Raw genomic sequence first — 24,354 nt, forward strand, 5'->3', positions numbered from 1 at the left:
GATGTAGTTTGACCACAGGTCTCCCCACTGGAGCGAGTTAATCTATCAAACAGCGCACTTCCATCTCCGTACAGTACTAATGCAATTAGTCAAATCAGTCGCACCAGGAAAAGCTGCCGAATATTCATTCATAACACTGTGAACACAGACCTGTAGTTTCACACACATATCAATGATAATAATAATAATAATATTTAACTAATAGACTAATCTGCACACCACCCAATGTGTATGTCTTGTTTGAAGTGTGCAATAAATATACATATACATGTATATGTGTGTGTGTGTGTGTGTGTATATATACTGTATATTTATATATATTATATATATATATATATATATATGGAGAGAGAGAGAGAGAGAGAGAGAGAGATTATTTTCTTTCTATTCTTGTTACTTTATTTTGGTATTTATGATTGTAGCCTATATATTTGGTATTTATTATGATTGTGTAGATACTGTATTTGTTTAGTTTTTGCTTAACTTTTTATGCCTAAAACTTTTGCACAGTGAGTCAATATTCCCAGTATTGTTCATATCATAGTTGAAAGGTAAAGGTCAATTTCCCATAGAGTTTATTTCATTGACAACTGCAGTCATCCTTTGTTTCTGTGTGATGGCTTTCTACTCAGCAGATATTCATCATGTGTCATCAACGAGAGCGCTCACTCAACTATTTATTAGCCAACAGATGTGTGAAAGTAACGTGTGTGTTCTTACGTTTGTGACCGTGTGTGTGTGAACCAGACTGGGAAGCTCGTATCGACAGCCACGGTCGCATCTTCTATGTGGACCACGTCAACAGAACCACGACGTGGCAGCGTCCCACCGCTCCCCCCGCCCCGCAGACCCTGCAGAGGTCCAACTCCATACAGCAGATGGAGCAGCTAAACCGCAGGTCACACGCACACACACAAACACACACACACACACACAAGCACAGATAATGATTTTATCATTTCAATCGTCACTGTAGTTATTAATACACGCATGCACGCACCTCTGCAGGTATCAGAGTATACGCAGGACGATAACCAATGACAACAGACCAGAGGAGCAGCCAGCCAATGAGCTGCTGGCAGACGAGACTGACATGCACCCCTCCATACCAGGTAATCCTCTTACTACAATGCATTCTGGATGTTCTTCAAGCTTGATTTGTGCACTTCATCTGATATTGCGTGCGCATGTGTGTGTGTGTGTGTGTGTGTGTGTGTGTTGCAGAGCTGCGTAGGGACAACAGTGTGACTCAGTCCAGTTCCAGGTCTCGCCTCACTCTGCTGCTTCAGTCTCCCAGCGCCAAGTTCCTCACCAGCCCTGACTTCTTCACTGTGCTGCATTCCAACCCTGTATGGACACTTGTTTTTTTTACTTCCTCCTCCTTTCTTTTATTTCTATTTATTTTTATTCTTATTTTCATTTATTATCTTTTAAATTTAAATTTGAATGTCACCAGCCGAAATCTGTCTTTCCTTCTCCTCTGTTTTATTCTCTCTAAAAAAAACTTTCTCCTTCTCTTTTTTCCCCCCTGTCCCTCATCATCTGTCTCTCAGAGTGCCTACCGTATGTTCACCACCAACACATGTCTGAAGCATATGATCAGTAAGGTTCGTCGGGATGCTCACCACTTCGAGCGCTACCAGCACAACAGGGACCTGGTGGCCTTCCTCAACATGTTCGCCAACAAACAGCTGGAGCTTCCCAGAGGCTGGGAGATGAAGCACGACCACACCGGCAAGGTAGGGCAACACCCGCACCAATCACAGTGTCTCACATACGCTCAGCATTCAACATTTGATTCCTGTTATTTAACTTATATTAAAAAAGATTTTTTCAAAATCTCAAAATATAACTTGATGATGTGTGTGTGTCCGTTTTTAAAGTCTAAAGGTAGATGTCCATGTTGTTTGATTATAGATCAGGTCTAGCTTCTATATTAATACTGTGAAAGTATCAAAGCCTCAGTCCACAGAGAAATGCACACAGCCTGTATTCAGACACTGAGCCTTAAAACCAGCCGTCAGGACTTCCTGAACTTTGTGATGTCACAACAAAACAGTCACCGCCTCAAGCCCGGCCCACCTGGAGCCAACATCCAACTTTGCAGGATTTGGTTTCTCTTACTGAGGGAGGAGTGAATGTGGATGTAAAACTACATTGAGGTTTTTGGTTAAAACCACAAATATATCTTGTTATGGATCAACACTTCAAATAAAACACAGGAGAAGAAGAAAATAAGGAGCTATCAAAAGAAACAAACTGTAAGATTTTTTTAAATGAAAATATTTAAATATGAGAAACTCAGATGATTTTTTTATGTTTTATGTGAGTTTATATGGTTATGGTATGTGTGTGTGTGTGTGTGTGTGTGTGTGTGTGTGTGTGTTGTGTGTGCAGCCTTTCTTTGTGGACCATAACTGCCGTGCCACCACCTTCATCGACCCCCGGGTGCCTCTGCAGAGCGCTCGACCCCCGAGCGTCTTGGCTCACCGCCAACACCTGACCCGCCAACGCAGCCACAGTGCTGGGGAGGTCAGCCCACGACGACTGGTAAGAAACACACACACAAAATTATACGACAATATTAATATAACAGAGACAATTATTAAGCTACATAAATCAAACAGCTGCTGCTTCATATTAATTAACAACAGAATAAAGCAGATGTATAAACAACATGAACTCCACAGCTAACAAACGCACACAAAATGCTACGTTGCTAGGCAACGCAGTAGTTGTTGATGGTGTACAGTGTTGCACACACCTGTTTGAACATCATTCTAGGCCTCTAAATCCAGATTCTCTGCTAGTTCTGTCACTGTTAGCATTTAGCATTTAGCCAGACCTAGCATTTTTTCAGACAACATGGCATGTGTGTTTGATTTAAGACACTTAAGACATTTAAGACGGGTGGTGCATCTAACCACAAGCTACAGTTAAATCAGCTGTTTAGTAGCTACAATACACAGTCATGTCGTCCTGTCTCCGCAGGTGGGTGAAGACACTCGTCACGCCGGCCCACCTGTCGTGCCTCGGCCTTCCAGCACCTTCACCTCTGCCAACAGGGGGCAGTGCCAAGACATTGTGCCAGTGGGTCAGTAAACACACACACACACACACACACACACACACACACAAGCACATACACGCAATATCAGAGGAAGTGCACAAATCAAGCTTGAAGAACATCCAGAATGCATTGCAGTGAGGACACACACACCCGCTCAGAGTTTGTGTTTGCTCGTCTTCCAGCTTACAACGACAAGATTGTGGCGTTTCTACGACAACCGAACATCTTTGAGATTTTGCAGGAGAGACAGCCCGACATCAGCCGCAACCATTCACTCAGGTACACACACTGGTTTCTATGTGGAGAACTGATAACTGTAGGATACAGTCGCCGACATCATGCTCAGCTGAACGTTGCTATGACAACAGGGAGAAGGTGCAACTGATCCGAACAGATGGAGTGTCGGGATTGGCCAGGCTGTCAGGAGATGCTGACCTTGTCATGCTGCTAAGGTGAGACACCCTTCCTTCCTTCATCCCTTACTTGCGTCCTTTCTTCCCGCCTTCCTTCCTTCGTTTGTTCCCTCCTTCCATCCTTCTTCCCTCCCTCCAATAGCATATTTGTCTTATTGAATTGGTTGTGTATCACTTTCCTTCCTTAATGTATTTCCTTCACTCTTTCCTTTCTTTCAGCCTAAGATACTCTATTCAATTCATTCACTTTATTCAATTTGTTTCTCTCTCTCTCTCTCTCTCTCTCTCTCTCTTTTCTGTGCAGTCTGTTTGAAGATGAAGTCATGTCTTATGTGCCTCCTCATGCCTTACTTCACCCCAGCTACTGTCAGTCACCTCGGGGATCCCCTGTCTCGTCCCCACAGAACTCACCTGGTAGGAGAGACGAGCACCTACACTCAGTTTGTCGCCTTTATTTCATAAAATCCTGTGCTGGCATCCGTCCTGCTGAAGAAGAGTTTCTCATACAGACTCACAGCTGTTGCACTTCTACCTTAGGTTCAATAAGACACACAGTGGTGGAGGTCACGCTGACCTTTGACATTTGACTCCCAAAATCGAATCAGTTCAGACGGTTAAATCTCATTTAACTAGAAAGAGATGAAGCAGGGAAATTAGGAACAAGAGAACAAATAAACTGCTACAGCTAATTACAAAGTAACAGACCATGTCAGGTTACTAACACACTTCCTGTTCTGTTCGTCCCTCTGTAGGTACTCAGAGAGCTAACGCCAGAGCTCCAGCTCCCTACAAGAGAGACTTTGAAGCCAAACTGCGCAACTTCTACAGGAAACTTGAAACTAAAGGTTACGGCCAAGGACCGGGCAAATTAAAGTAAATGCAGTGTATTTGTCTGAAGAGAGCAACCTTTCTCTTCTGTTTCCTTGTACTTACATGTGTGTGCGTTGGTCGGTCTGCTTGATTATGTGTGTGTCCTAAGGTTGATCATCCGTCGTGACCATCTGCTGGAAGACGCCTTCAACCAGATCATGTGTTACTCCCGTAAAGACCTGCAGCGCAGCAAGCTCTACGTCAGCTTTGTTGGGGAGGAGGGGTGAGTATATGGCTAATATGTCATATCTTGATGTTTTAATGTTTTAATAGCTATTAACTGTTTGTTACACATCAACTTCCTAACGCACTGAAAAACTAGCATTACTCACATGTCTTTAGACCTATTCTGTATCATCAACAAAAGATGTGTGTGTGTGTTGCAGGTTGGACTACAGCGGGCCTTCCAGAGAGTTCTTTTTCTTGGTATCCAGGGAGCTGTTCAACCCTTATTATGGTCTGTTCGAATACTCTGCCAACGACACGTACACCGTTCAGATCAGCCCCATGTCCGCCTTTGTAGACAATCACCACGAATGGTGAGATTGACTGAACATACACGCATGAGTCGCACTGTTGAAGCCTGTGTACTGTATATAATCATATATCATCCTAATTAGCTTTTATGTGTGTTAATGTGTGTGTTTCAGGTTTCGTTTCAGTGGTCGTATTCTGGGTCTAGCTCTGATCCATCAATACCTGCTGGACGCCTTCTTCACCAGACCTTTCTATAAAGGCCTGCTGCGCATGTAAGTACTTGGGCGTATATTTTCCTCAGCTAGCAACCTTGACACATTCACACACACACAAATAAACCCACATGCAAGTATTTACACTCAAGTTTTCCACTTGTAGTCCATGTGACCTGAGTGATCTAGAGTATCTGGATGAGGAGTTTCACCAGTCCCTTCAGTGGACGAAGGACAACGACATCGAAGACATGCTTGACCTCACCTTCACTGTCAATGAGGAAGTCTTCGGACAGGTCAGACTCTGAGTGTATTACCGAAATGCATTAGCATTTAGCATTTAGCCACAGTGTTGATTTGCCTTATAATTGCTCTCACGGGTGAGAGTAAAAAGGATAAGAGTTCATGCGTCTAATTAGTCAATCAGCATCAGCATCATTTTTCGCCATTACTCAAATCGTGAAGAAAAGTCCCAAATATACGCACGTTTTGATATAAAAATTTTGTGGATGATGGATTTGATGGATTATAATATATGCCTTCTGTATTTACAGTACAGCAGTTTATATAAATATTTGTGTTGAGTCTGTAGGGTATTTCTTGATAAGTTTGTTCAGCTGAAACCATATAAAGATTTGCACCAGCCTGTATTTACATTTTGTGTGTGTGTGTGTGTGTGTGTGTGTGTGTGTGTGTGTTCCCATAGATAACAGAGAGAGAGCTGAAGCCCGGTGGAGCCAACATTCCTGTGTCAGAGAAGAACAAGAAGGAATATATAGAGCGGATGGTGAAGTGGAGAATAGAGAGAGGAGTGGTGCAGCAGACTGAGAGCCTGGTCAGAGGCTTCTATGAGGTACAGCTTTAGTGTGATGTAACTCCCATATGTGGCATGTATCACAATTACTTGCTCATCCTCTATTATTATTATTATTTTTTTTTTTTTAAATTTATATCTATGTATATATATATATATATTCTTTTTTAAATTTAATTTAATTTATTTATTTCTATTTATTTAATTTAATTTTAATATTTTGTGGCTTTTATTTTGACTTAAGGAAAGGGAGCTGCAAAAATGTTGTTTCAATATGTTTTCACTATTATTATTATTAATTTGTTTGTTTTTCGTGTGTGTGTGTGTGTGTGTGTGTGTGTGTGTGTGTGTGTGTGTGTGTGTGTGTGCGTTACCTAGGTGGTGGATGCCAGGCTGGTGTCAGTGTTTGATGCCAGAGAGCTGGAGCTGGTGATCGCCGGCACTGCTGAGATCGACTTATCAGACTGGAGGAACAACACAGAGTACAGAGGAGGTATGGAAGAAAAAGAAGGATGAATGGAGTCAATTTATTTTATATAATAAATAATATATAAATAAATATATAATATAAAAAAACCCGGTGCCCTCATTACAAACAATGCACCTCCTTGGTCGGAGGTTTAGGTGTGTCATGTTACTGGCTCAAAGGACTCATCACTTGAGGAAACTGATCAGACTTCACACAACTGCTTTTCCAGGCTGTGTACTGGCTGTTTACCCACAATGCCTCCTCCTGAGGAGCTGGGAGAGGCTATGGTTGAGAATCACCCTAAGGGACTGGTTGTGACTCAAACAGGAAACACAAACATGTCAGACATCCCAGCTACTGTGCACTTCCTCCCTCATCTCCTAGTGCTGTTCATCCCATTTTTCCATTCTTCTTTTTTCCCTTCATGTTAAACTATTAAACTATAAAAAAAATACATAAGAAAATGAAGGAATAAAGAAAGACAGAAATGTTGAAGTGGTAGAAAAAGAAATGCTTGTTTGAACTCATCTTGTTTGGAAGTTTGGGATTATTTGCCTCATCTTTAACATGTATGTTTTCCATGTTTTTGTCTATGTTGCCATAGTTACATGACATGGTTTCTTTGTGCTTAGGTTACCACGACAACCATATAGTTATCCGGTGGTTCTGGGTGGCAGTGGAGAGGTTCAACAATGAACAGAGACTGCGGCTTCTGCAGGTAGGCGTGTGTGTGTTTTGTGTGTGTGTGTGTGTGTGAGAAAGAGAGAGAGACAGAAGGTTAGAACTTTTTGAAGTGAAGGCGGCGTCTCTCTTACCTCCTGTCTTCCTCTCTGCGTCATCAGTTTGTGACGGGGACGTCCAGTATTCCTTACGAGGGCTTCGCTTCCCTGCGTGGCAGCAACGGACCTCGCAGATTCTGTGTGGAGAAGTGGGGGAAGGTCACCTCACTGCCCAGGTTAACTCACCATCTCATCACGGTTTGATATATCCAGATTACAGGAAAAACAGGAAATGACATGTCGCTGTGATGTCACTGATCACTTCCTGTGTCCGTCTACAGAGCTCACACCTGTTTCAACCGGCTGGACCTGCCGCCGTACCCTTCCTTTTCGATGCTGTATGAGAAGATGCTGACCGCTGTGGAGGAGACCAGTACCTTTGGACTGGAATGAACCCACCTCCCCCGGTAGTGAATAACAACTGGAAGGACTTCCACATCTGGATTTAAAGTTTGTTTAATTAATTATATTTTATAAGACATTTGAAGCATAAGGCTGCACTCTGGCCTTCTCTTGTTGCACCTGCATGTATCTCGCGCCTACTTAGTAACACACGCTTTCACCTGTGTGATGTGACGAATAATGACCCACGCTGCCTTCGGGACTGGGATTGTTAACTGCCAGGATTCGACCAAATCAGAGACCAGGATGTTCCTTTTTTTGTTGTTTTTTTTTCGCTTCCTCTTTGATACCGTGTACAAATGTACAAATCACCAGAAGCAACCACTGCCTTCACTGCAGAAGCCGAGTGGATTCAGCCTTTTACTCTCGTCTTGATGGACCTCAAAGGATCGTAAGGCCTGTCCGGAACTGTGAGCTTCAGTGATGCACTTGTAGTACAGCGCCCCCTGTTGGCTCGTTGTAGGAACTGCACTCTTGTAGATGGTGCTTTTGAGGCAGTTACCTGCCTGAGGTATCTTTTTGGTAAAGTTTGTCCAGTGAACTTTTCCCACAGTTGATTTTGGAGTCCAAACAGAAGCTTTGGTATCGTTGTTACAGTATTTTCATCTACAAGAAAAAAGTGATTTTCTAATGATGTGGCAGTGACATGTTGTGATTTGAATGTAACTAACTTTATGTGGGGAGTGATTTTTATACCAGATCTGGATCAACTGGCAAAAGCATAGAGCCTCCTCAGCTGATGATTAAATTAAAGGTACCACTTCACAATAAGACGACTCTTATAAAGGATTTAATTGTTTATTTATGATTTATAAAGTGTTATAATTAATAACCTAATTATAAACCATTCATAAATCCATTATAAGGGTCGTCTTCTTGTGAAGTGGTACCAAATTAAATAACATTCAACATGTATTTGTATTTGTACATGTATCTTATGGTTTGAAACTAGCTGTGATCCAGGTCTATTTTCTAAAGTTTGTTGAAAATAACCAGAATCTCAAGATGGAAAATTGCATAGCCAAATATACAAAGCGAAATTTTACATGGGGTGTTATGAGGTTTTGGCAGGGTGGCATGGGAGGGGTGGGTGGGGGGTCCCAACATGAAATAACATACGACTTGTCTGCTTCTCTTCTCAAAATTGAGACAGTTGGAATTAAAAAAAAAAAAAGTAGCATGTACACTACTTTCTGCTAACAGCCCCACAATGCAATGTGTCACATTTTATAGATACTAAAATTACAAAAAAGGAAAAAAAAATGAAATACATTAGCATGGCAGGAAGTGAAGGGGATGAATGCATCAGCTCAGCACTGTAGCATTTGGCTAATGTTAAGAAAATGGTTGTTCTTTGATTATCAGTTATGGATTTTCTCCGTATGCCTTGCCTGTTTCAGTGCTTTGGACAGTTGACTGGAAATTCATTATTTTACAATTATAGCTTTAGAGGCTAAAAGCTGAGGGGGGGGGGGCTATAGCAGTGAGCTGGCAGCTGCTACCCCACATGCCTACCTCTAGATCCACCCCTGCTGCAACACGGACCCAGATCAGAACAGAAATTTTTCACAAAGATCAACTACAACCGCTGGTGGCAACAACACAGTCAGGTCACATGATTTCTAAACAGCCATTTTTAAGTCCAGAAAAGGACTTTAGACGTACATTAATATATAAGATGGCATAAATATGTCTCCTCAGCATATTCGCTGTTGCTCATTAAGAAGAATCCATTTTCCTTTCATTGTTATTGGCTTGTTATTCACGTTGCACACTCTGACTAGAATCACAGAGAAAAGCATGAGAGTTTGAAATAAGCTTGCAGTGAATCTTTTCTCTCTTTCGTATATTGAGACACGTGTTGCTGCCGTCTTCAGTGACATTCCACCCTGCACTATGAATGTAAGCACGCCTTGAACTGCCACATTGAACAAACTGTACAACCACACGCAGGCCTGTAACATGGAAAAAAGAAAAAAGAAATTTCATTCTTTTGACTTAATACTTCAAAATTTCAATCTCACAATTACTTAATTTTGAGATAGTAACTCATAATTTTGACTGATTGAGTCTAGATTGTGACTTAATATCTAATAAATCTCACAGTCAAACATGACATCGTACAAAAGAGGATTAGGGCTACATGTGAAATTTTTTTATATAGAATTCTGACTTTTTCTCAGAATTCTGAGATTAAAGACAGAATTTTGAGGTTAAAGTCATAATTATATATATATGTATAAAAAAGAAAGTAATCCTCTTCCGTACTATCACCTTTGTTTCTCTTATTTCTGACTTAGTAAATCTTATCTCATCATTTTTCACTTACTGTCTCAAACATAGTAAATCTTAATATAAGACTTTGTCTTGTCTTTCACATAACCTTTCCAATTTTTTGTTGTGGTTTAACTTGGCTTCTATTGGACAAATGTTACCATGGACAGTCCGATACTCTACAAAATGTTTTTTTTATGCGTAAAGGTAAAAAAAACAACTTAACGGGGCATTTTATGCAAAGTCAGGGATGGTACATTTGCATAAATTCTCATGTGTGAATTTGGCTCAGTTCAAATCTGATTATCAAACTATTTCATACTCATAATAAAAAATTATGGTATTACTTCCCTCACTGAATGCACTGCCCAGTGTCTGTCAAACCAAAGTTTGGAGCTTTAACCGGCCGACTCACGTTTAACACCCCTGTCTGTACAGTCCACCTCACTTTTAACTCTGAATGTTTGTCAGCAGTCCTCCTAAAATAAAATTTCATCTCTCTATGCAAGCTTTGTCTTCTTCTTTCAATGTTTGACTGCAATTGAACAGGATAATAAATGGAAATAAATATTTGTGTCCTGTCTTTTTCTTGAGAACCTAAAACACATATTCTGCCATATTGTTCCAGTTGTAATTTTTTTTTTTCCTGTTCTAGCATTATCTCACAGTATATAGAATTTAATCCAGCCTTTTTCCTGTTTCTACAAATCTACAACTCTGAAACTGTCTTTTTTTTAACAGTATCTGGGGTCTATTTGTTAATGCTTTAAGAGTATATATTCTGTTTTCATCTGGATTAATAAAAATAAAATAGCCTTGAGACTGGCCTGCAAAAAAACGAGCCAATAGGTCTTCTGTGACCCATAGTTACGTTTTGTTGCTAGGCAATATCTAGTGGTCATAGTAATTATGACAGGAGCAAAGGGAAAATTGCAGTGACCTAGTATAAAGAGAACCAAAGTCCACTTTGAATTTACCCACCAGGCTTCTGTCCCGGTTGAGAAGTGTTGACCAGTAAGTGAATCTTTTCTCTGGCTAGGCAACAACAAAAAAGAAATTTTAGGACAGTAACCCTTTCATTATTAAAGCAAACTGATGATCGTTATCTGACTCATCTGAACCTAAAAATGGCCGCCCTGATGCCTGGACTACGAAACAGAAATTAACTTCAGGTTTAACGCTGGGTTTTCAGTCATACGACGGTGGTTCACTACCAGGGTAAATCACCATGGTTACTTAGGCTCATAATATTATGTCTTTATTCTTATAAAATTCTGATTTTTTTCCCTGTAAATTCTGAGTTTTTTTCCTAAAAAAATTATGACATAAAATTATGACTTTTTTCGTAGAATTATGACTTTTTACTCCTAATATTATGACATTTTCGCCCTAATATTATGACTTTTTTCACGAAATTTCAGATTTCTTTCCCTCAGAGTAGCCCTAATACTCCATAGTTCCCTTAGTGGGATCTTGCGAGACCCTCGAAATGGAAACAGATGCGACCCGGAACGCAGTGGGGGGCGAAACCGATTCTACACGGACCCATAAAGAGATGCACATTCAAACATGGCGGCCAACATAGAGCAAATATTCCAAGATTTCATATTGAGTAAAATCAGAGAAATTGAAGACCAGAATGAAGACAAATCGTATGTCAACGCAGTGCTTTGTATTCGTCTTATTGGCAGTTAAATACAATCAGCTAACTAGGGAATAAACTGTACAAACATGATAGTTTTCCAGCTACAGAGGCCGGTTATCGCTCTGGTTGCTAAATTTACCTTACAAGCTAACGTTAGCTATATGTTTACACATTTAAACGTAGAGAACCAGCTAGGAGCGGTGTTAATTTATTAATAGTGGGGTTAGCTGGGTGTAAATAAAGCAACGCTAAAAACAGCATGTCAGGACTGGAGAGGTCCTGTTTGTGGTAATGTGGTAAAAACAAGATATTCAGTCGAAGTTTTACTGGTTAGCACGCTAACTTAGATTTACTGGTTAACTTAACTTCTCCTTGGAACAGTTCTGTGGATGAATGAATGAATTGTCTGAGCTGTGTTGGACAGTAAAATCCCCCTTTCTGCCTGTGTGTGTGTGTGTGTGTGTGTGTGTGTGTGTGTGTGTGTGTGTGTGTGTGTGTGTGTGTGTGTATCAGTGCTGGTGAAGGAGTGGGTGCTGGCAGTGAAATGGACGGGACAGACAAAGCCACTTCAGAGAGAGAGAAACAGGAAGACTTCAGGGAATGTGGGTCACAAAAGAAACATAAAAAGCACAAAAAACACAAAAGTAAGAAGAAGAGGAGGAACCGAGAGAAGGAGGAGAAGGAGAGCAGCTCAGAGCCTTTGGCAGAAATGGAGGGAGGAAGCAAACATCAGTCAAGGTAAATGGTCCTATATAAATAATAACACTGTGGTTACACCTGAATAATACCATGCATAAACAGGGTACTAGTAACTTCTCTAATAGAGCAAAAACTTAAAACAATAAAACCAAAACAGCAGTAATCAAATTGCTGAGCACTTGTGATGCAAAAGCAGAATAAAGCATCACCAAGTCAGCAGCAATCTAAACACAAACAGCTGCTGTTCACACACAAGCAAAGCAAAACAGGATCCTGTTGTGTCAGACTGCACACACACTAAAAGAGAAGTTGGTTAAACTGCTTCTGAACTGGGCACTCCTCTACTGCTGCGTTTGTATATGTAAATCATCTTTGGTTTTGAGACTATGCAACTTAGCAAACTATGTTAACTCATGAAAAGTGTGTAAAATATGAAAATGTAGAACCTTCGATAAGATCCAGTGGTTGTCTTAAAGCATTTGAAGCTGGACAGACATTGAAAAATAAAAAACAATTAAAAAGCTTTAACCAAGGGAAAGTCCAATCAACCGTATGTCTGTAAAGTTTAGCTCGTGTTCTGTTGTGTTGGACAAAATAAAAAACATTGACTTCCTGCCATTTCACCATTAATACCTGCTTTTCAAATGTGCCTAACTCAGGTTTTATCTTTGCTTCATAGAAGAGGAACACCAACAGAGGTGACTGAGGAGCAAGGTGAGTCTTATGTCATACACTGTTGTGTTGATTGGCTTCTCCAATCTTTTACTATAGTTAAAGTACCAGCACCACCATGGAATACTGCTACGTTAAGTCTTATCTATATAATATCTAGGTTTGCAGTAGTTGTACAAGCTATAAGTATAATTAACTGTATGAGCTGTCTGTCCAGGTGAGGAGAAGAAGAGTAAGTCCAAATGCCACAAGCGGCACTCGTCGGGAAAGAGGAAGAAGAAGAAGAGGAAGAGGAAAGGTGAAGAGAACTCGTCAGATTCTGACTCGGAGTATGTGTCAAAGCAGAGGGATAGTAAATGTGGTCAAAGCTTATCGCCAAGGCGACGAGAGGAACTCCCAGATATCATCCCCAAACAGGTAAAAACACCAAAAAACAAACACATGCTGTGATAATGTTGGCAGTAAAACTTGACCTTAGTTTACTCATAACTAGAATGACCTCCTTGAGGTTGTATCCCTCCTTCACTCAGACTAGTTTCACGTTCCATCCCTGTTTATCATATAAAATATGAACCATTTGTGTGAAATTCTGTCATAATTGCTGTGTGAAGTCTGGAGTCATGACTGAAAAGTGTTTTGTGAGGTCACACTGACCTTGACCTTTGGCCTTTGGCCACCAAAATCTAATCAGTTCATCTACATCTGCCCTCATAATGGGATGAAGACAAACAGCATCATGCACACTATATACATCAGTGACATGACAACGTTGTTACCTCCTAACAGGACAGCTCCAACAAAGGAAGAAGAGAAGAGGAAAGTTGCAGCAGAAGGCGTTGTTCCCGCTCACAGTCACATTCCGATTATCATTCACATTCCTGCTCCGCGAGGAGGGGCTCACGCTCCAGGTGTAGGCACCACCACCGGAGATCCAGGACTCACTCCCGGTCCAGGTATGAAGGAAAACCCTCAGTGGATTGATTCTTGACAGAAATGTAAATTGTTTCACTGGTTTTTTTGTAATATTCTTAAAAACCTTTTAAGGTTCTGCTTTCTAAATATGATTGTGAATCCCAAAATGATATGATTACAACATTTTGCCCACACTTACTGCAATTGCATGATAATGCTACTACTTTAAATACTGTGGGAAAAGCAACAGTCTGGCTGCTCACATGAACAAAGAGGTGTTCGTCATAGTCCTGCCTTCCTCATTGTTGCTTCATCCTGTCATGGTTTGGTTGCTGGTAGCTCCTCTGAGAACACGCCAGCTCTGGGTGAATCCATACAGTCGCCCCAGGCTCCTTCAAAAAGCCTCCAGCCGCCTCCGCTGGCCTCCAGCCCGACCCGGAGACACATGCCGGCAGAAGAGCTGCAGAGCCCCGACCGGCGGGACAAGCCAGCAGAGACAAAAGAAGAGAGAGCAGAGGTTACAACACACACACAAGGTAGGACACAGGACCGGACACAGCGTGTGGGTTCAGACTGAACCACAGCTTCTCAGGATTTAAGTGATCATGTGACTTTGACCCAAACAACACAGGTTTAACTGCAGCTTGTTCTTGTGGTGGTAAAATAATGAATGTGTCATATCTTTTAATGTCCAAGTAATGTCTTCTGTGGTCTATACTGAAGCTGCAGGTTGTGGCACATCCCAGTCCATAGCGACTGAACCCGACCAGGCCGTGGAGCCCCCCGGTTCCCCTCAGCTTAAAGCATCAGAACACCCCAGGTACCCTGCCCCCGACGCTAAGTCACCAGTGAAGAAGAAGAGAAAAGCAGCCAAATCCCCACAGAGGAGCAAAGAGGGAAAGTCATCGAAAAGGCAGAGAAGATCCAAGTCACCGTGTAGGAGCCACAGGAAGGGATCCAGATCCAGGAGTCCTTCAAGGAGGACGAGGTCACGGTCCAGGTAGAGTGGCTGGGATCTTTCTTTATCAGGATCTTCTATATCCTAAACATAGTTATTAACTAATCACTACCAAAGAGTTTTGAACACTGTCCATCTGTCCATCATGAACTCAAATGATTAAGGTGACATGTTGGTCCTCATGTATGGAGGGCAAGTGATGTCACAGGAAAAGTAATAGAGCATTTCCTTCATTATATATTTTAATCGGCATTAAAAATAGGAGTTGTAAAAAGAATTTATAAATGAACGATTAATCCATCAATGAATACGTCAGATTTAAAAATGGATATACAAAAACATACAAACGTAAACTATCATGCTAAACACATGATGCTTTTCCTTTTCTTATTAGCTAATTGATTAGCTTAGTCATTTAGCCTCTCCTGTCTGAGAGCTTGTTACATCCCATGGCCAACCGGGATTGTTTAGCTTGGTTTCGCCAGAGTGTCAGACAAAGGCTAAAAGGAGAAGCTAAGTGGCTAAGCTAATCGATCAGCTAAATAAATGCACCAGTTAACAGTCTAGTAATTTGTTCCTGTGGGTACATGAGACTTGGGGAAGGTGGAGTATTCATGTTGTGTGCACATAACTCACATCATGTATGACATGAGTTCCCATACCACGGTCTCACATTCCACAGTTCATGCCTGACGATGAAAATAGAATCACATGTCGTCTCTGCAGGTCAGGGGGCAGGAGGGCGCGGAGGTCGCGCTCATGGTCGGCGTCGCGGGGTCGGAGGAGGGCGACGTACAGCCAGAGGGACCGCTGGAAACGAGAGCCGAGTCACTCCCCCGTGCTCATCCTCCGCAAAAATAGATCCCCCACCAGGAAACACTGCGCTTCAAACAACAGCCCTCAACGCATCAGTGAACTGGGTCAGATACTGTGAAATCACTCATTTAAATCCTGTAAACTAACTGTAGTGCTGCTTGTTTTCATTATTATTTACAAAGAGGGGATCAGTGTGCTGCATCCACATTCAAAGAAACCCTGAAAACACTGCAGCAGTGGAAAAAAGCTGCTTTGATATATTGGGAAAGAAGAGAAGTGGCTGTTTACCAATCACACTGTTTTCTGCATTAGCAGCTGTTTACTTATAAGTTAAGAAGAAGTGTTGCGAGTTAAGCAACAAACCTCATTCCTCCATTTGCCACTTTGCTTTTATTTCTATCACTTCCTTTCTTATACCAAAGTTAGCATGCTAACCAGCTAGCTCCAGCCTGTTCCGACTTCCTCGTCACTTTCCATTACTGAGTGGCTGTAGCGCCCAGGCTGCTCTGAGGATGTGTTATAACCTCTTGACTTGAAGCTGAAGCTCTTGTTAAGACTGGTAAGTAAACAGCTGTTAATGCTAATGTTAGCTATGTAGCGATAGCAAAATCTTATATAGTAATGTCTAACATTACTTGAGAGGTTGAGGTACATAATTCTGGCAACATCCACAAGCAACTGATGGTGTGACAAGTTGTGCTGAGGGTGCTAGCTAGCTAGATATTTACATATGTCCAGTATAAAGAAACTTCATCCATTTAATCAGTTGATTCCATGATCTTTTTGTTTCCTTAGATAAGGACCAGTTGTTGGAGATCGCCAAGGCCAATGCTGCTGCTATGTGTGCCAAAGCAGGTATGCCCATCCCTGCCAGCCTGAGGTCCACGGTGCTTCCTCTGTCTCTGCCAAGTATGGCCATGAATGCTGCCATGGCCAGTATGACGGCCGGTATGAGTTTGATTCTTGTCTTCTTTCTGCATGATGATCACTGTCTAGTCCAGAAACAAAGATAAACTGATTAGATTTTGGTGGTCAAAGGTCAGGGTTAGGGTTAGGTCAGGGTCTTTTTAGCCATAACTCAAGACTTCACAGCAATTATGACAAATGTCACACAAATGGTCCATATTCTATGACTCTGGAAAAACAGTGATGTAACCTGAAACTAGTCTGAGTGGAGGAGGCAGACGACCACGAGGAGCTGATTGTAATGTGATGTGTATATGTAATAAAACCTCACCTGGTACCGCAGCGGCCTGGGTTGGAATCCAGCCTGGGCCCTTTGCTGCATGTCGTCCCCTCTCGTCTATCTGTCCCTTCACATTACAGACAAAAAACTGCCTAAAAACATAACTTTAAAATTCATTTAAATATAATTAGAATTAAATGAAATTATATTTTTTTAGGTTAAAGTTAAGGACTTATCACCCACAGTTTGCGAATGCTTTATATCTGTATATTGAATTTCCTTGGCTTGGATCGAACTTGAATCAGCAGCTGTACTTGTTTTTTCTTGCTGTCTTTCTCAGTGTCTCTTATGCCCCTTACAGCCACTATGACAGCGGCCTTGTCCAACATGGGCACTCTGTCTTCACTGCTCTCACTGCCCTCCATCACCAACAAGCCTCCCCCTGCTGCTACTCAACCCAACAGCGCTGCTTTGGAGGAAGTGAAGAGGAAAGTGGCGAAGCAGGCCAACAGCATCAGCATTAAGGAGTTTACTGATGTAAGAGCACAGACTACACTTGTTAACCAGATATTTACGATACACCAAAAAATTGTAATGGTAATAGATGTAAAAAATAATTCTCTACCATCTGTAACTACCAATGCACTAGTGTTATATATGTACATATATTGAATTTCTATATATGATATATATATATATATATGAAATAAAAACATATATGTAAAAATATATATGAAACATGTTAGAAATTGGAACAATTTCATTCATATGTACGTTGATATTATATACAGTAAAGTCCAAAAGCCTGAGACGTATTGAAAATGAATAAGAATTAAATAAGAAAAACATTATAAACATATAGATTTTTATGTTTATGCTGTTTTAATAAAGAATGAAACATTTTAATTAAATAAATATTATTAACATGGTGGCAACATGTTATACTGAATGAAAATTCATCATATAGACATTGTTAATAAATGTACATATAAAACGTTTACTATAGGTATTTGATATATTTTTATAAAATTATAGGACGCATTTAATGTCAAGTTCAGAAAGATCATAGAAAACTTAAAACAAGAGTAACCACTTTAACATAGTGAACCTGTGTTTAAGTCATATTTTATGCAAAAATGTCAAACAATACTAATGTCGGTGGTGTGGACGGCAACTGAATTTGCCGTGTGTGTGTTGGTAGAAATGCAAGATGATCGTGGACAGTAAAGGAGAGCTGCCGGTGGCTGTGCCTCACATTTCAGACGAAGAGGATGATGGGAAACCGTTTGGAGGATCGGCTCTCCGAGAGCAGAAAGCCATCAGCTTCAGCATCAATGTAACATCCATGCACGGACCACACGGTGTCTTATATTAGTTAACATATTAATGTGAATGATGGTTTCCTGTCTTGTGAGTGTATGTGAATGTGTGGTGAACACCACTTAGATAACAGTGAAGTATACTGGGTAACATTTCAAAATAAAGCTCAGAAATGACAAGGAAATAATCTAACCACTATTTCACAGTAATAAGAATATGAAACAAATAATATCTCAATATTGTTAGTATACACCCTTATCCATCAAATAATAACAGTTTGACATATAGGGCCCTATTTTCAATGGCGGTGCAACCAATCCAAGCAGTGCTTCATCCGTTAACATGAAATTTTCTTGATCCATGGTATTTTGGTCTTAAACGCAGTGTACATGTTGTAGAGGAGGGAGGGGCATTCAAATGAGACCGACACAAAATTAGTTGTTGGTACTCCCGGCAGATGATCGTCTTAAATGATGTGCTGAGAATTTCTACGGGGGATTAGGGCGACATTAAGGAAAGAAATCTGACTTTTTTCTTGTAAAATTATGACTTTATTTTGGTAATATTAGGACTTTTTTTCTTGAAACATTATGACCTAATTCTGGAAATTTCTGATTTGACACAGCAATTATGACAAAATCACAAAACCCACACCATCTGCTTCTGGCTGCAGATTTATGGTGCTTTGTGTTCCCATCATGCATCTCTGCCCAATTCAGACAACAATATAATTTCCTGGAGATGGCGTTTGTTTTGTCCTGTTGTTGTCACGGTGATCGGCTAAGGGCATCTTGATTCGTCTGTATTAATCACCACGCCGTCTGTCTGCTTTGTGTTGGTCTTTGCACTTGTGCCATTAAAATAGGGCCCACAGGCAGATGACTTTCACCACTGACTTCTACGGTAGTGTAGAGCGGGCATAAGTATTTTTGCTATGATTTCTTGCAGTGTAATATACCATGCACCATCATTTATTGGCTCTGTTTGAGGTGTCCTGACATATGATTTTAACACACACCTGCCAGCCAGTAAGTGCACTCTTCTTCAGTGTTATGTGGGGGAATACTTTATTAAATGTAAATATTAAAGACTTGAGCGACAGGCTGGAGAAAAAATAAAGAGGATGAACACTTTCTCCTCTCTTTTTTTCCCCCTCCAGAACACGACAGTTCGTCCGGCGGTGCGGAGTGACGCGGGCATCGCCAAGGAGTTTCCTGTGTCGTCAGGATCCCAACATCGTAAAAAGGTCAGATTTGAGTCTTATAACACTGTTTCAAAGTTTAGAACTACAGCAAACCTGCTACCTACAACCATCCTGCAGTCTACTGTTTCCATGGAGACTGTTTTGTTTTCTCCTATTAGCACTTGTTGTACCTGCTATCTCATCCTCCTGTTGTTTTGAGGGGAACTTCACCCCGGTGAACTTTGGTCTCTAAGGTCAATTTAAGTGACTTTAAGTGATTCCTGAAGTTTAAGACTTAAGATAAGGAGAAGACCTGAAATAGTTAAGTGAACACACAAACTCAGAATGTAAATAAAATCTTAACTTAAGGTGTTTTGGTCCTTACATCCAAAATGGTTGAGAACCCCTGATCGATGTCACTGTTACAAAAAACAACCGTTTGATGTATTACACTCTCCAGGAGGGCGAGGCGCTGGGTGCCTATGGAGAATGGGTTCCTGTTGACAAAACAACAGACAAAGCTTCAACTGCCTCCAGAAAGACCCCGACCACCGTTCCCATAGCGACAGCCACCTCCTCCTCAGGTGAACCGGCGGCAGCGGGGTCACCCGAGGCTGTCGAGCAGCCAGCGTTTGTGCCAGCTGCTGACAGTGTGTTTCCTGACCCACTAGTTCAGGTGAGAATGTGCTGAATGAATGTAATGTTTTTAAAATGATAACAGTTTAAGTTTAATATTGACTGATGCATGCAGGCAGATAATCTGGAACATACAGTAACATAATATGACAACTAACCAGTGAACGCATGGTACAATAATCCAATGTTTATTGCGATTATAGCAGGAAGACTCTTTAAAATGAAGCTCAAGCTGTCTCTGTCTCTGCAGCCAGTGGACATCTCTCAGGCTGTAACGGAGCGAATCAAAGCTCAGAGGCGTTTGGCGGAGAACCCCTACGATGTCAGTGCCATCTGCATGCTGAGCCGCGCGCAAGAGCAGGTACAATACACACAAGTCTGATTGACTGTTAGTTACAATGCATTATTATGTTGAGCTAATTCTTACTATGTTATATACTTTTGACTATTTTAAGGCAAAATAATGCATCATATTTTACAAGATCATCAAATGTAAAATCTGAATTTATAAAGAAAATAGGAAGAATAGTCAAATGAATGTAGTGGAATAAAAAGTACAATATTCCCACTAGTAGTGAATTAGAATGTAATAAGTACAGTACAAAAATCCATCCAACAAAAAGTGCAACCCAACATTACCATCACTTCAAAATAAAATCCCAGCTTCACTGTGACTTCATTGCCTGTTTTAGTGTGTGTTCACAGTGTGTCTTAGAGAAAGCACTGCTGCAAAAAGAGCTATATTGTCTTGATTAGACTGTTGCATCTGATTAAAGCTTTGATTCTCTGATCTAATACAAGTGTCCTGTTGTCACAGGTGGATGCGTGGGCCCAATCCAACACTGTCCCTGGTCTCTTCACTGGTTCCACAGGAGCACAGGTCCTCAGCTCAGAGGAGCTGTCCACCAGCGGACCACAAGCCTGGCTGAAGAAGGTAAGACACACACACACACACACATAAAATCATTGAGATAGTTTTAACAAAAACTGAGCATATACCTAGGTAACATAAATACAAAGGCTTTTTTAAGCTCCTGGAAGCTCAATGTAGAGAAAAGAGATTGCAGAGTTCTTGGAGCTCCGCCCATTTTACATCCACTGTGTGCTCTAAAAACATTTATACGGCACAAAGACCATTGAGTGATTTGATGCCTGCAAATAAATCACTCGACTTTCTGATGAGAAGGAACAAGAAAATAACACAAACAACATGAAAATCATAAATGATTTTTTTTTTTATATGAATATAATTTGCTCTCTGGTATTTATTCATTTCACCTGTCTGCTGCTACCTGCTCTTTCTCCTTATTGTATGTTGTACATGTTGTATGTTTTTAATGGTGTTTTTGTTATGAAGATGAATAAAAAGTGATCTTAAAATCGCATAAACAGCGGCTTTGCATTAATACTTTCCTAATGACTTGGCAGCTGAATACCCTCATCCTGTCCTGCACTCTGACTCTGTGTCTCCGTTAGGACCAGTTCCTCAGGGCAGCTCCAGTATCAGGCGGCGTCGGGGAGTTCCTCATGAGGAAGATGGGCTGGAGGACGGGGGAGGGCCTAGGGAGGAACCGCGAGGGCACCGTGGAGCCAATCATCATCGACTTCAAGGTCGACCGCAAAGGTCTGACGCCACAGAACACTGGAGACAGACAGCACATGCTTTACAAGGATGGGATAGTTTTTGCTCCGTACATAGAGCTGCATGTCCGGACTCAGATTAGCTTCTGTTCATGTCATTAGCGGAGAGGTGCTAATCCTGATGCTGATGGTGGCGGTGATGTTTTGTGTCGCAGGACTTGTGGCTGAAGGAGAGAAGCCACAGAAGCAGACGGGAGGACTGGTGGTAACCAAGGATCTCATGGGTAAAGACACAACAAACAAACACAGTCACAGTTTGTTCAGTGAAAATCAACCTGAAGAGTTTCCACTGCTTCCTTTCAAAAATGAAAAAGGATATATGACCTGCTTTTCATGATGAAAATGAGACAGAACTATGGGATGGTTCGCCTGATCCATCTCTATAAGCTTTATCAAAGAGGACAGTTTAAAGCCTGTTCTTTAATGTAGAGAGGGAGTCTGACTCCTGAACACTTAGAAATTAGATTTGAATTTGATGTCTTATATCTCCCATCACAGGATTAGAAATGCTAGTTGATGTCTCTTTTTGGGGATCTGAGACGGCGGAGACTGACCCAGATAAAATTAATAATGATAATGGATGAATTCTTGCCTCTGTGTGTGTGTGTGTGTGTGTGTGTGTGTGTGTGTGTGTGTGTGTGTGTGTGTGTGTGTGTGTGTACAGGAAAGCACCCAGTGTCTGCACTCATCGAGCTGTGCAACAAGAGGCGGATCATGCAGCCGGACTTTGTCATGGTTCACCACAGTGGCCCTGACCACCGCAAGAACTTCCTCTTCAAGGTGAGTCATGTTGATTCTGAGCGTCAGAAGCTTCCGCATCTGACAGATCACATAATAACAAGAAATTCTCATGTTGATTCTCGAATTTTGTTTTTCTTTCTTCATCAACAACAAAACAACGAGTCATAGCAGCAGCTCAGGAGCCTGGACTGAGGCTCAGTGATCATCTGAGCTAAATGCTAAAAGCTCAATGTTCACATTTGAGTTTCAAAACTGCAAAGTTGGAGGATTTTTTTAAGTAAATGCACAAGCTTTGCTTCCATCCACTAATCCCTACTCCTACTTCTATATTTTCTTTTTATTTAAAGACATACAGAATGTAATAAATCACTGATAAAGCTGAGCAAAGACAATGTTCTGCTCCAGCAGAGCCCCATCTCTAAGTTAAACAGTTTGACATGTAGCGTGGAATTCCTGAGCACACCCTCTCATAACAGAGAATTTATCTTCAGTGTCAAATGGTGTTAGTTTTTATTCTGACATTTACACATGCGTCCATACGTGGCTGTTGTCTCCAGGTGACGGTGAACGGCATGGACTACCAGCCCCAGACGGCGAGCCCCAATAAGAAACACGCCAAGGCCATGGCAGCTACAGTCGCCCTGCAGGCTCTGGGGGAGGTAATATTACTCTTGACTTTTCATCTACCGCCATTACCAGTTCAGAATATCAGCTAACGACCTAATACCTGCTGCACTGAATGACTGGACTGTTACTGACAGCTATGATCAGAGACTGTGTCTAACCAATCAAACGCCTTAGCCTTGTCTTGATTCATAATATATTAATAACGTATCCATATGTGTTTTATTTTGTCGCAAGGTTCCTGTTGATGGGCCGGGACTCTACACCGGCCCTGTCTTCACTGCTGCTTCCACCGGCCCCCTGTTCTCCACATAGATGGTTCGACGGTTTGACTCTCACCTCACAGACAGACCAGCCAATGGTTTCCCACCCCGGTGGCTTATTTATACTGTAAGACATGAACAAACGCAACAGCCGAGAACCGTGAAGAGCAGTCTGGCTCCAGATGGCTCAGAGTGTCTTTGAATCAAAGCTGCTACTGACCAGTTTTATACCTGCCAAACCACATTAATGGTTTTTAAGTCGCTATATTTCTGCCAGGCTTTTAGGACTGAGAAAGAGAAAGAGTCTCCATCTCATGCTAAAAGTTGATGGCATGTATTTATGTATCTTATGTGCGTATGATGACGTTTATAACATAGTAGCATTTCAGCCTGATGTATATTAGCTTACTTTAATCGAACCCTCGACCGGACACAAGTTTCTCTGCAGTAGATTTGTTGTTGGTTACATTGAAGCAGAGCTGAGTCGGGCTGTTGGATGAGAAGTTCTATCTGTAGATGAGTGTGTCTCTGTTGGTCCTGGTACTATATATATCGATATATATATATATCGATATATATATTTGTGGCCTGGTGTCCTTCTAACAAAATGTTTCTCATACAAGATGCTGTTAAACTTTGTGGAACTGACCTTCTAAAAATGTGTAAACACAAAATAAAGATTATATTTATAATATGGCGTAGAAATGGTGCTTCACCCACCCATTCCACTCTTTGTCTAAAGGCTTCATTGACTCTTAATCTGATGATTTCCCACACATATGTCATGATCATTTTTTGCACTGTAAAAATAAATGCTCTATTTATTTTCTGAAAATTGTGAAAAACACAAGTCCTGACTCTAAAAGACATTTTTTTATATTCTGAGCACGTGGAGATGATTCTTCATCTGACCTCTCATAAACCTGTAAATCTAACTATGGTAAGATCTTTACCCTTTACCAGTTATAAATACTAGTATCTCATAATTTCTTTTAGTCTTATAATTTAGATTTATAGATAGATACATACTTTATTATCCCCTAGGGGAAATTCATGAATCTTTATCTCACAATTTGACTTTATTCCATAATTTGAACATGATTTTTATTATTATTATTATATATTATCTTATTTTTTCTTTTACTGGTGGAAATGGGCTTCCATGGATATCTGCTCAGTCAGCACATAAAAGTTTTTCGGTGTCCTTGCAGTGATGCTTTTCATCCAGCAGAGGGAGGACAAGGACTGACCGGAGACTGACAAGCATCATTTACAAGC

At 41.1% G+C, this 24,354-nt stretch overlaps 2 protein-coding genes across 6 annotated transcripts in view; both read left to right on the plus strand.

Annotated features, from left to right (window-relative positions):
• Positions 1-10,283, plus strand: part of hecw2b (HECT, C2 and WW domain containing E3 ubiquitin protein ligase 2b) — a 27,910-nt gene extending 17,627 nt beyond the window's left edge. For all 4 annotated transcript variants that reach the window (XM_087179508.1, XM_087179507.1, XM_087179509.1 and 1 more), the window contains 19 exons: positions 748-898; positions 1,009-1,112; positions 1,225-1,349; positions 1,554-1,739; positions 2,398-2,550; positions 2,992-3,094; positions 3,253-3,349; positions 3,439-3,522; positions 3,788-3,897; positions 4,236-4,356; positions 4,463-4,576; positions 4,740-4,892; positions 5,004-5,102; positions 5,209-5,338; positions 5,749-5,895; positions 6,235-6,349; positions 6,958-7,043; positions 7,168-7,280; positions 7,386-10,283. In XM_087179508.1, the coding sequence (XP_087035634.1) occupies positions 748-898; positions 1,009-1,112; positions 1,225-1,349; positions 1,554-1,739; positions 2,398-2,550; positions 2,992-3,094; positions 3,253-3,349; positions 3,439-3,522; positions 3,788-3,897; positions 4,236-4,356; positions 4,463-4,576; positions 4,740-4,892; positions 5,004-5,102; positions 5,209-5,338; positions 5,749-5,895; positions 6,235-6,349; positions 6,958-7,043; positions 7,168-7,280; positions 7,386-7,497 (2,303 nt within the window). In that variant the 3' untranslated portion in view covers positions 7,498-10,283. The remainder of the gene's footprint in view (positions 1-747; positions 899-1,008; positions 1,113-1,224; positions 1,350-1,553; positions 1,740-2,397; positions 2,551-2,991; positions 3,095-3,252; positions 3,350-3,438; positions 3,523-3,787; positions 3,898-4,235; positions 4,357-4,462; positions 4,577-4,739; positions 4,893-5,003; positions 5,103-5,208; positions 5,339-5,748; positions 5,896-6,234; positions 6,350-6,957; positions 7,044-7,167; positions 7,281-7,385) is intronic.
• Positions 10,284-11,283: 1,000 nt separating this feature from the next.
• On the plus strand, positions 11,284-23,768 carry sonb (SON DNA and RNA binding protein b). 2 transcript variants are annotated; one of them, XM_023427073.2, is made up of 20 exons: positions 11,284-11,432; positions 11,939-12,163; positions 12,804-12,838; positions 13,014-13,213; positions 13,583-13,749; positions 14,048-14,244; positions 14,432-14,708; positions 15,393-15,586; positions 16,278-16,430; positions 17,030-17,205; positions 17,870-18,004; positions 19,148-19,234; positions 19,632-19,847; positions 20,058-20,168; positions 20,625-20,741; positions 21,284-21,431; positions 21,604-21,672; positions 22,113-22,228; positions 22,747-22,848; positions 23,051-23,768. In XM_023427073.2, exons 1-20 carry the CDS (start codon positions 11,350-11,352, stop codon positions 23,126-23,128), a joined length of 2,886 nt encoding a protein of 961 aa, XP_023282841.1. In that variant the 5' UTR covers positions 11,284-11,349; the 3' UTR covers positions 23,129-23,768. The 2 variants fall into 2 exon arrangements, with proteins under 2 accessions (XP_023282841.1, XP_023282842.1); XM_023427074.2 differs by having other exon boundaries at positions 14,438-14,708.
• Positions 23,769-24,354: the final 586 nt, after the last annotated feature.

The sequence above is a fragment of the Seriola lalandi genome, unplaced genomic scaffold (assembly GCF_002814215.2).
Source record: "Seriola lalandi dorsalis isolate HSWRI2012SDOR001 ecotype SW California unplaced genomic scaffold, Sedor1 jcf7180002054850, whole genome shotgun sequence".
In the NCBI taxonomy this organism is placed as follows: domain Eukaryota; kingdom Metazoa; phylum Chordata; class Actinopteri; order Carangiformes; family Carangidae; genus Seriola; species Seriola lalandi.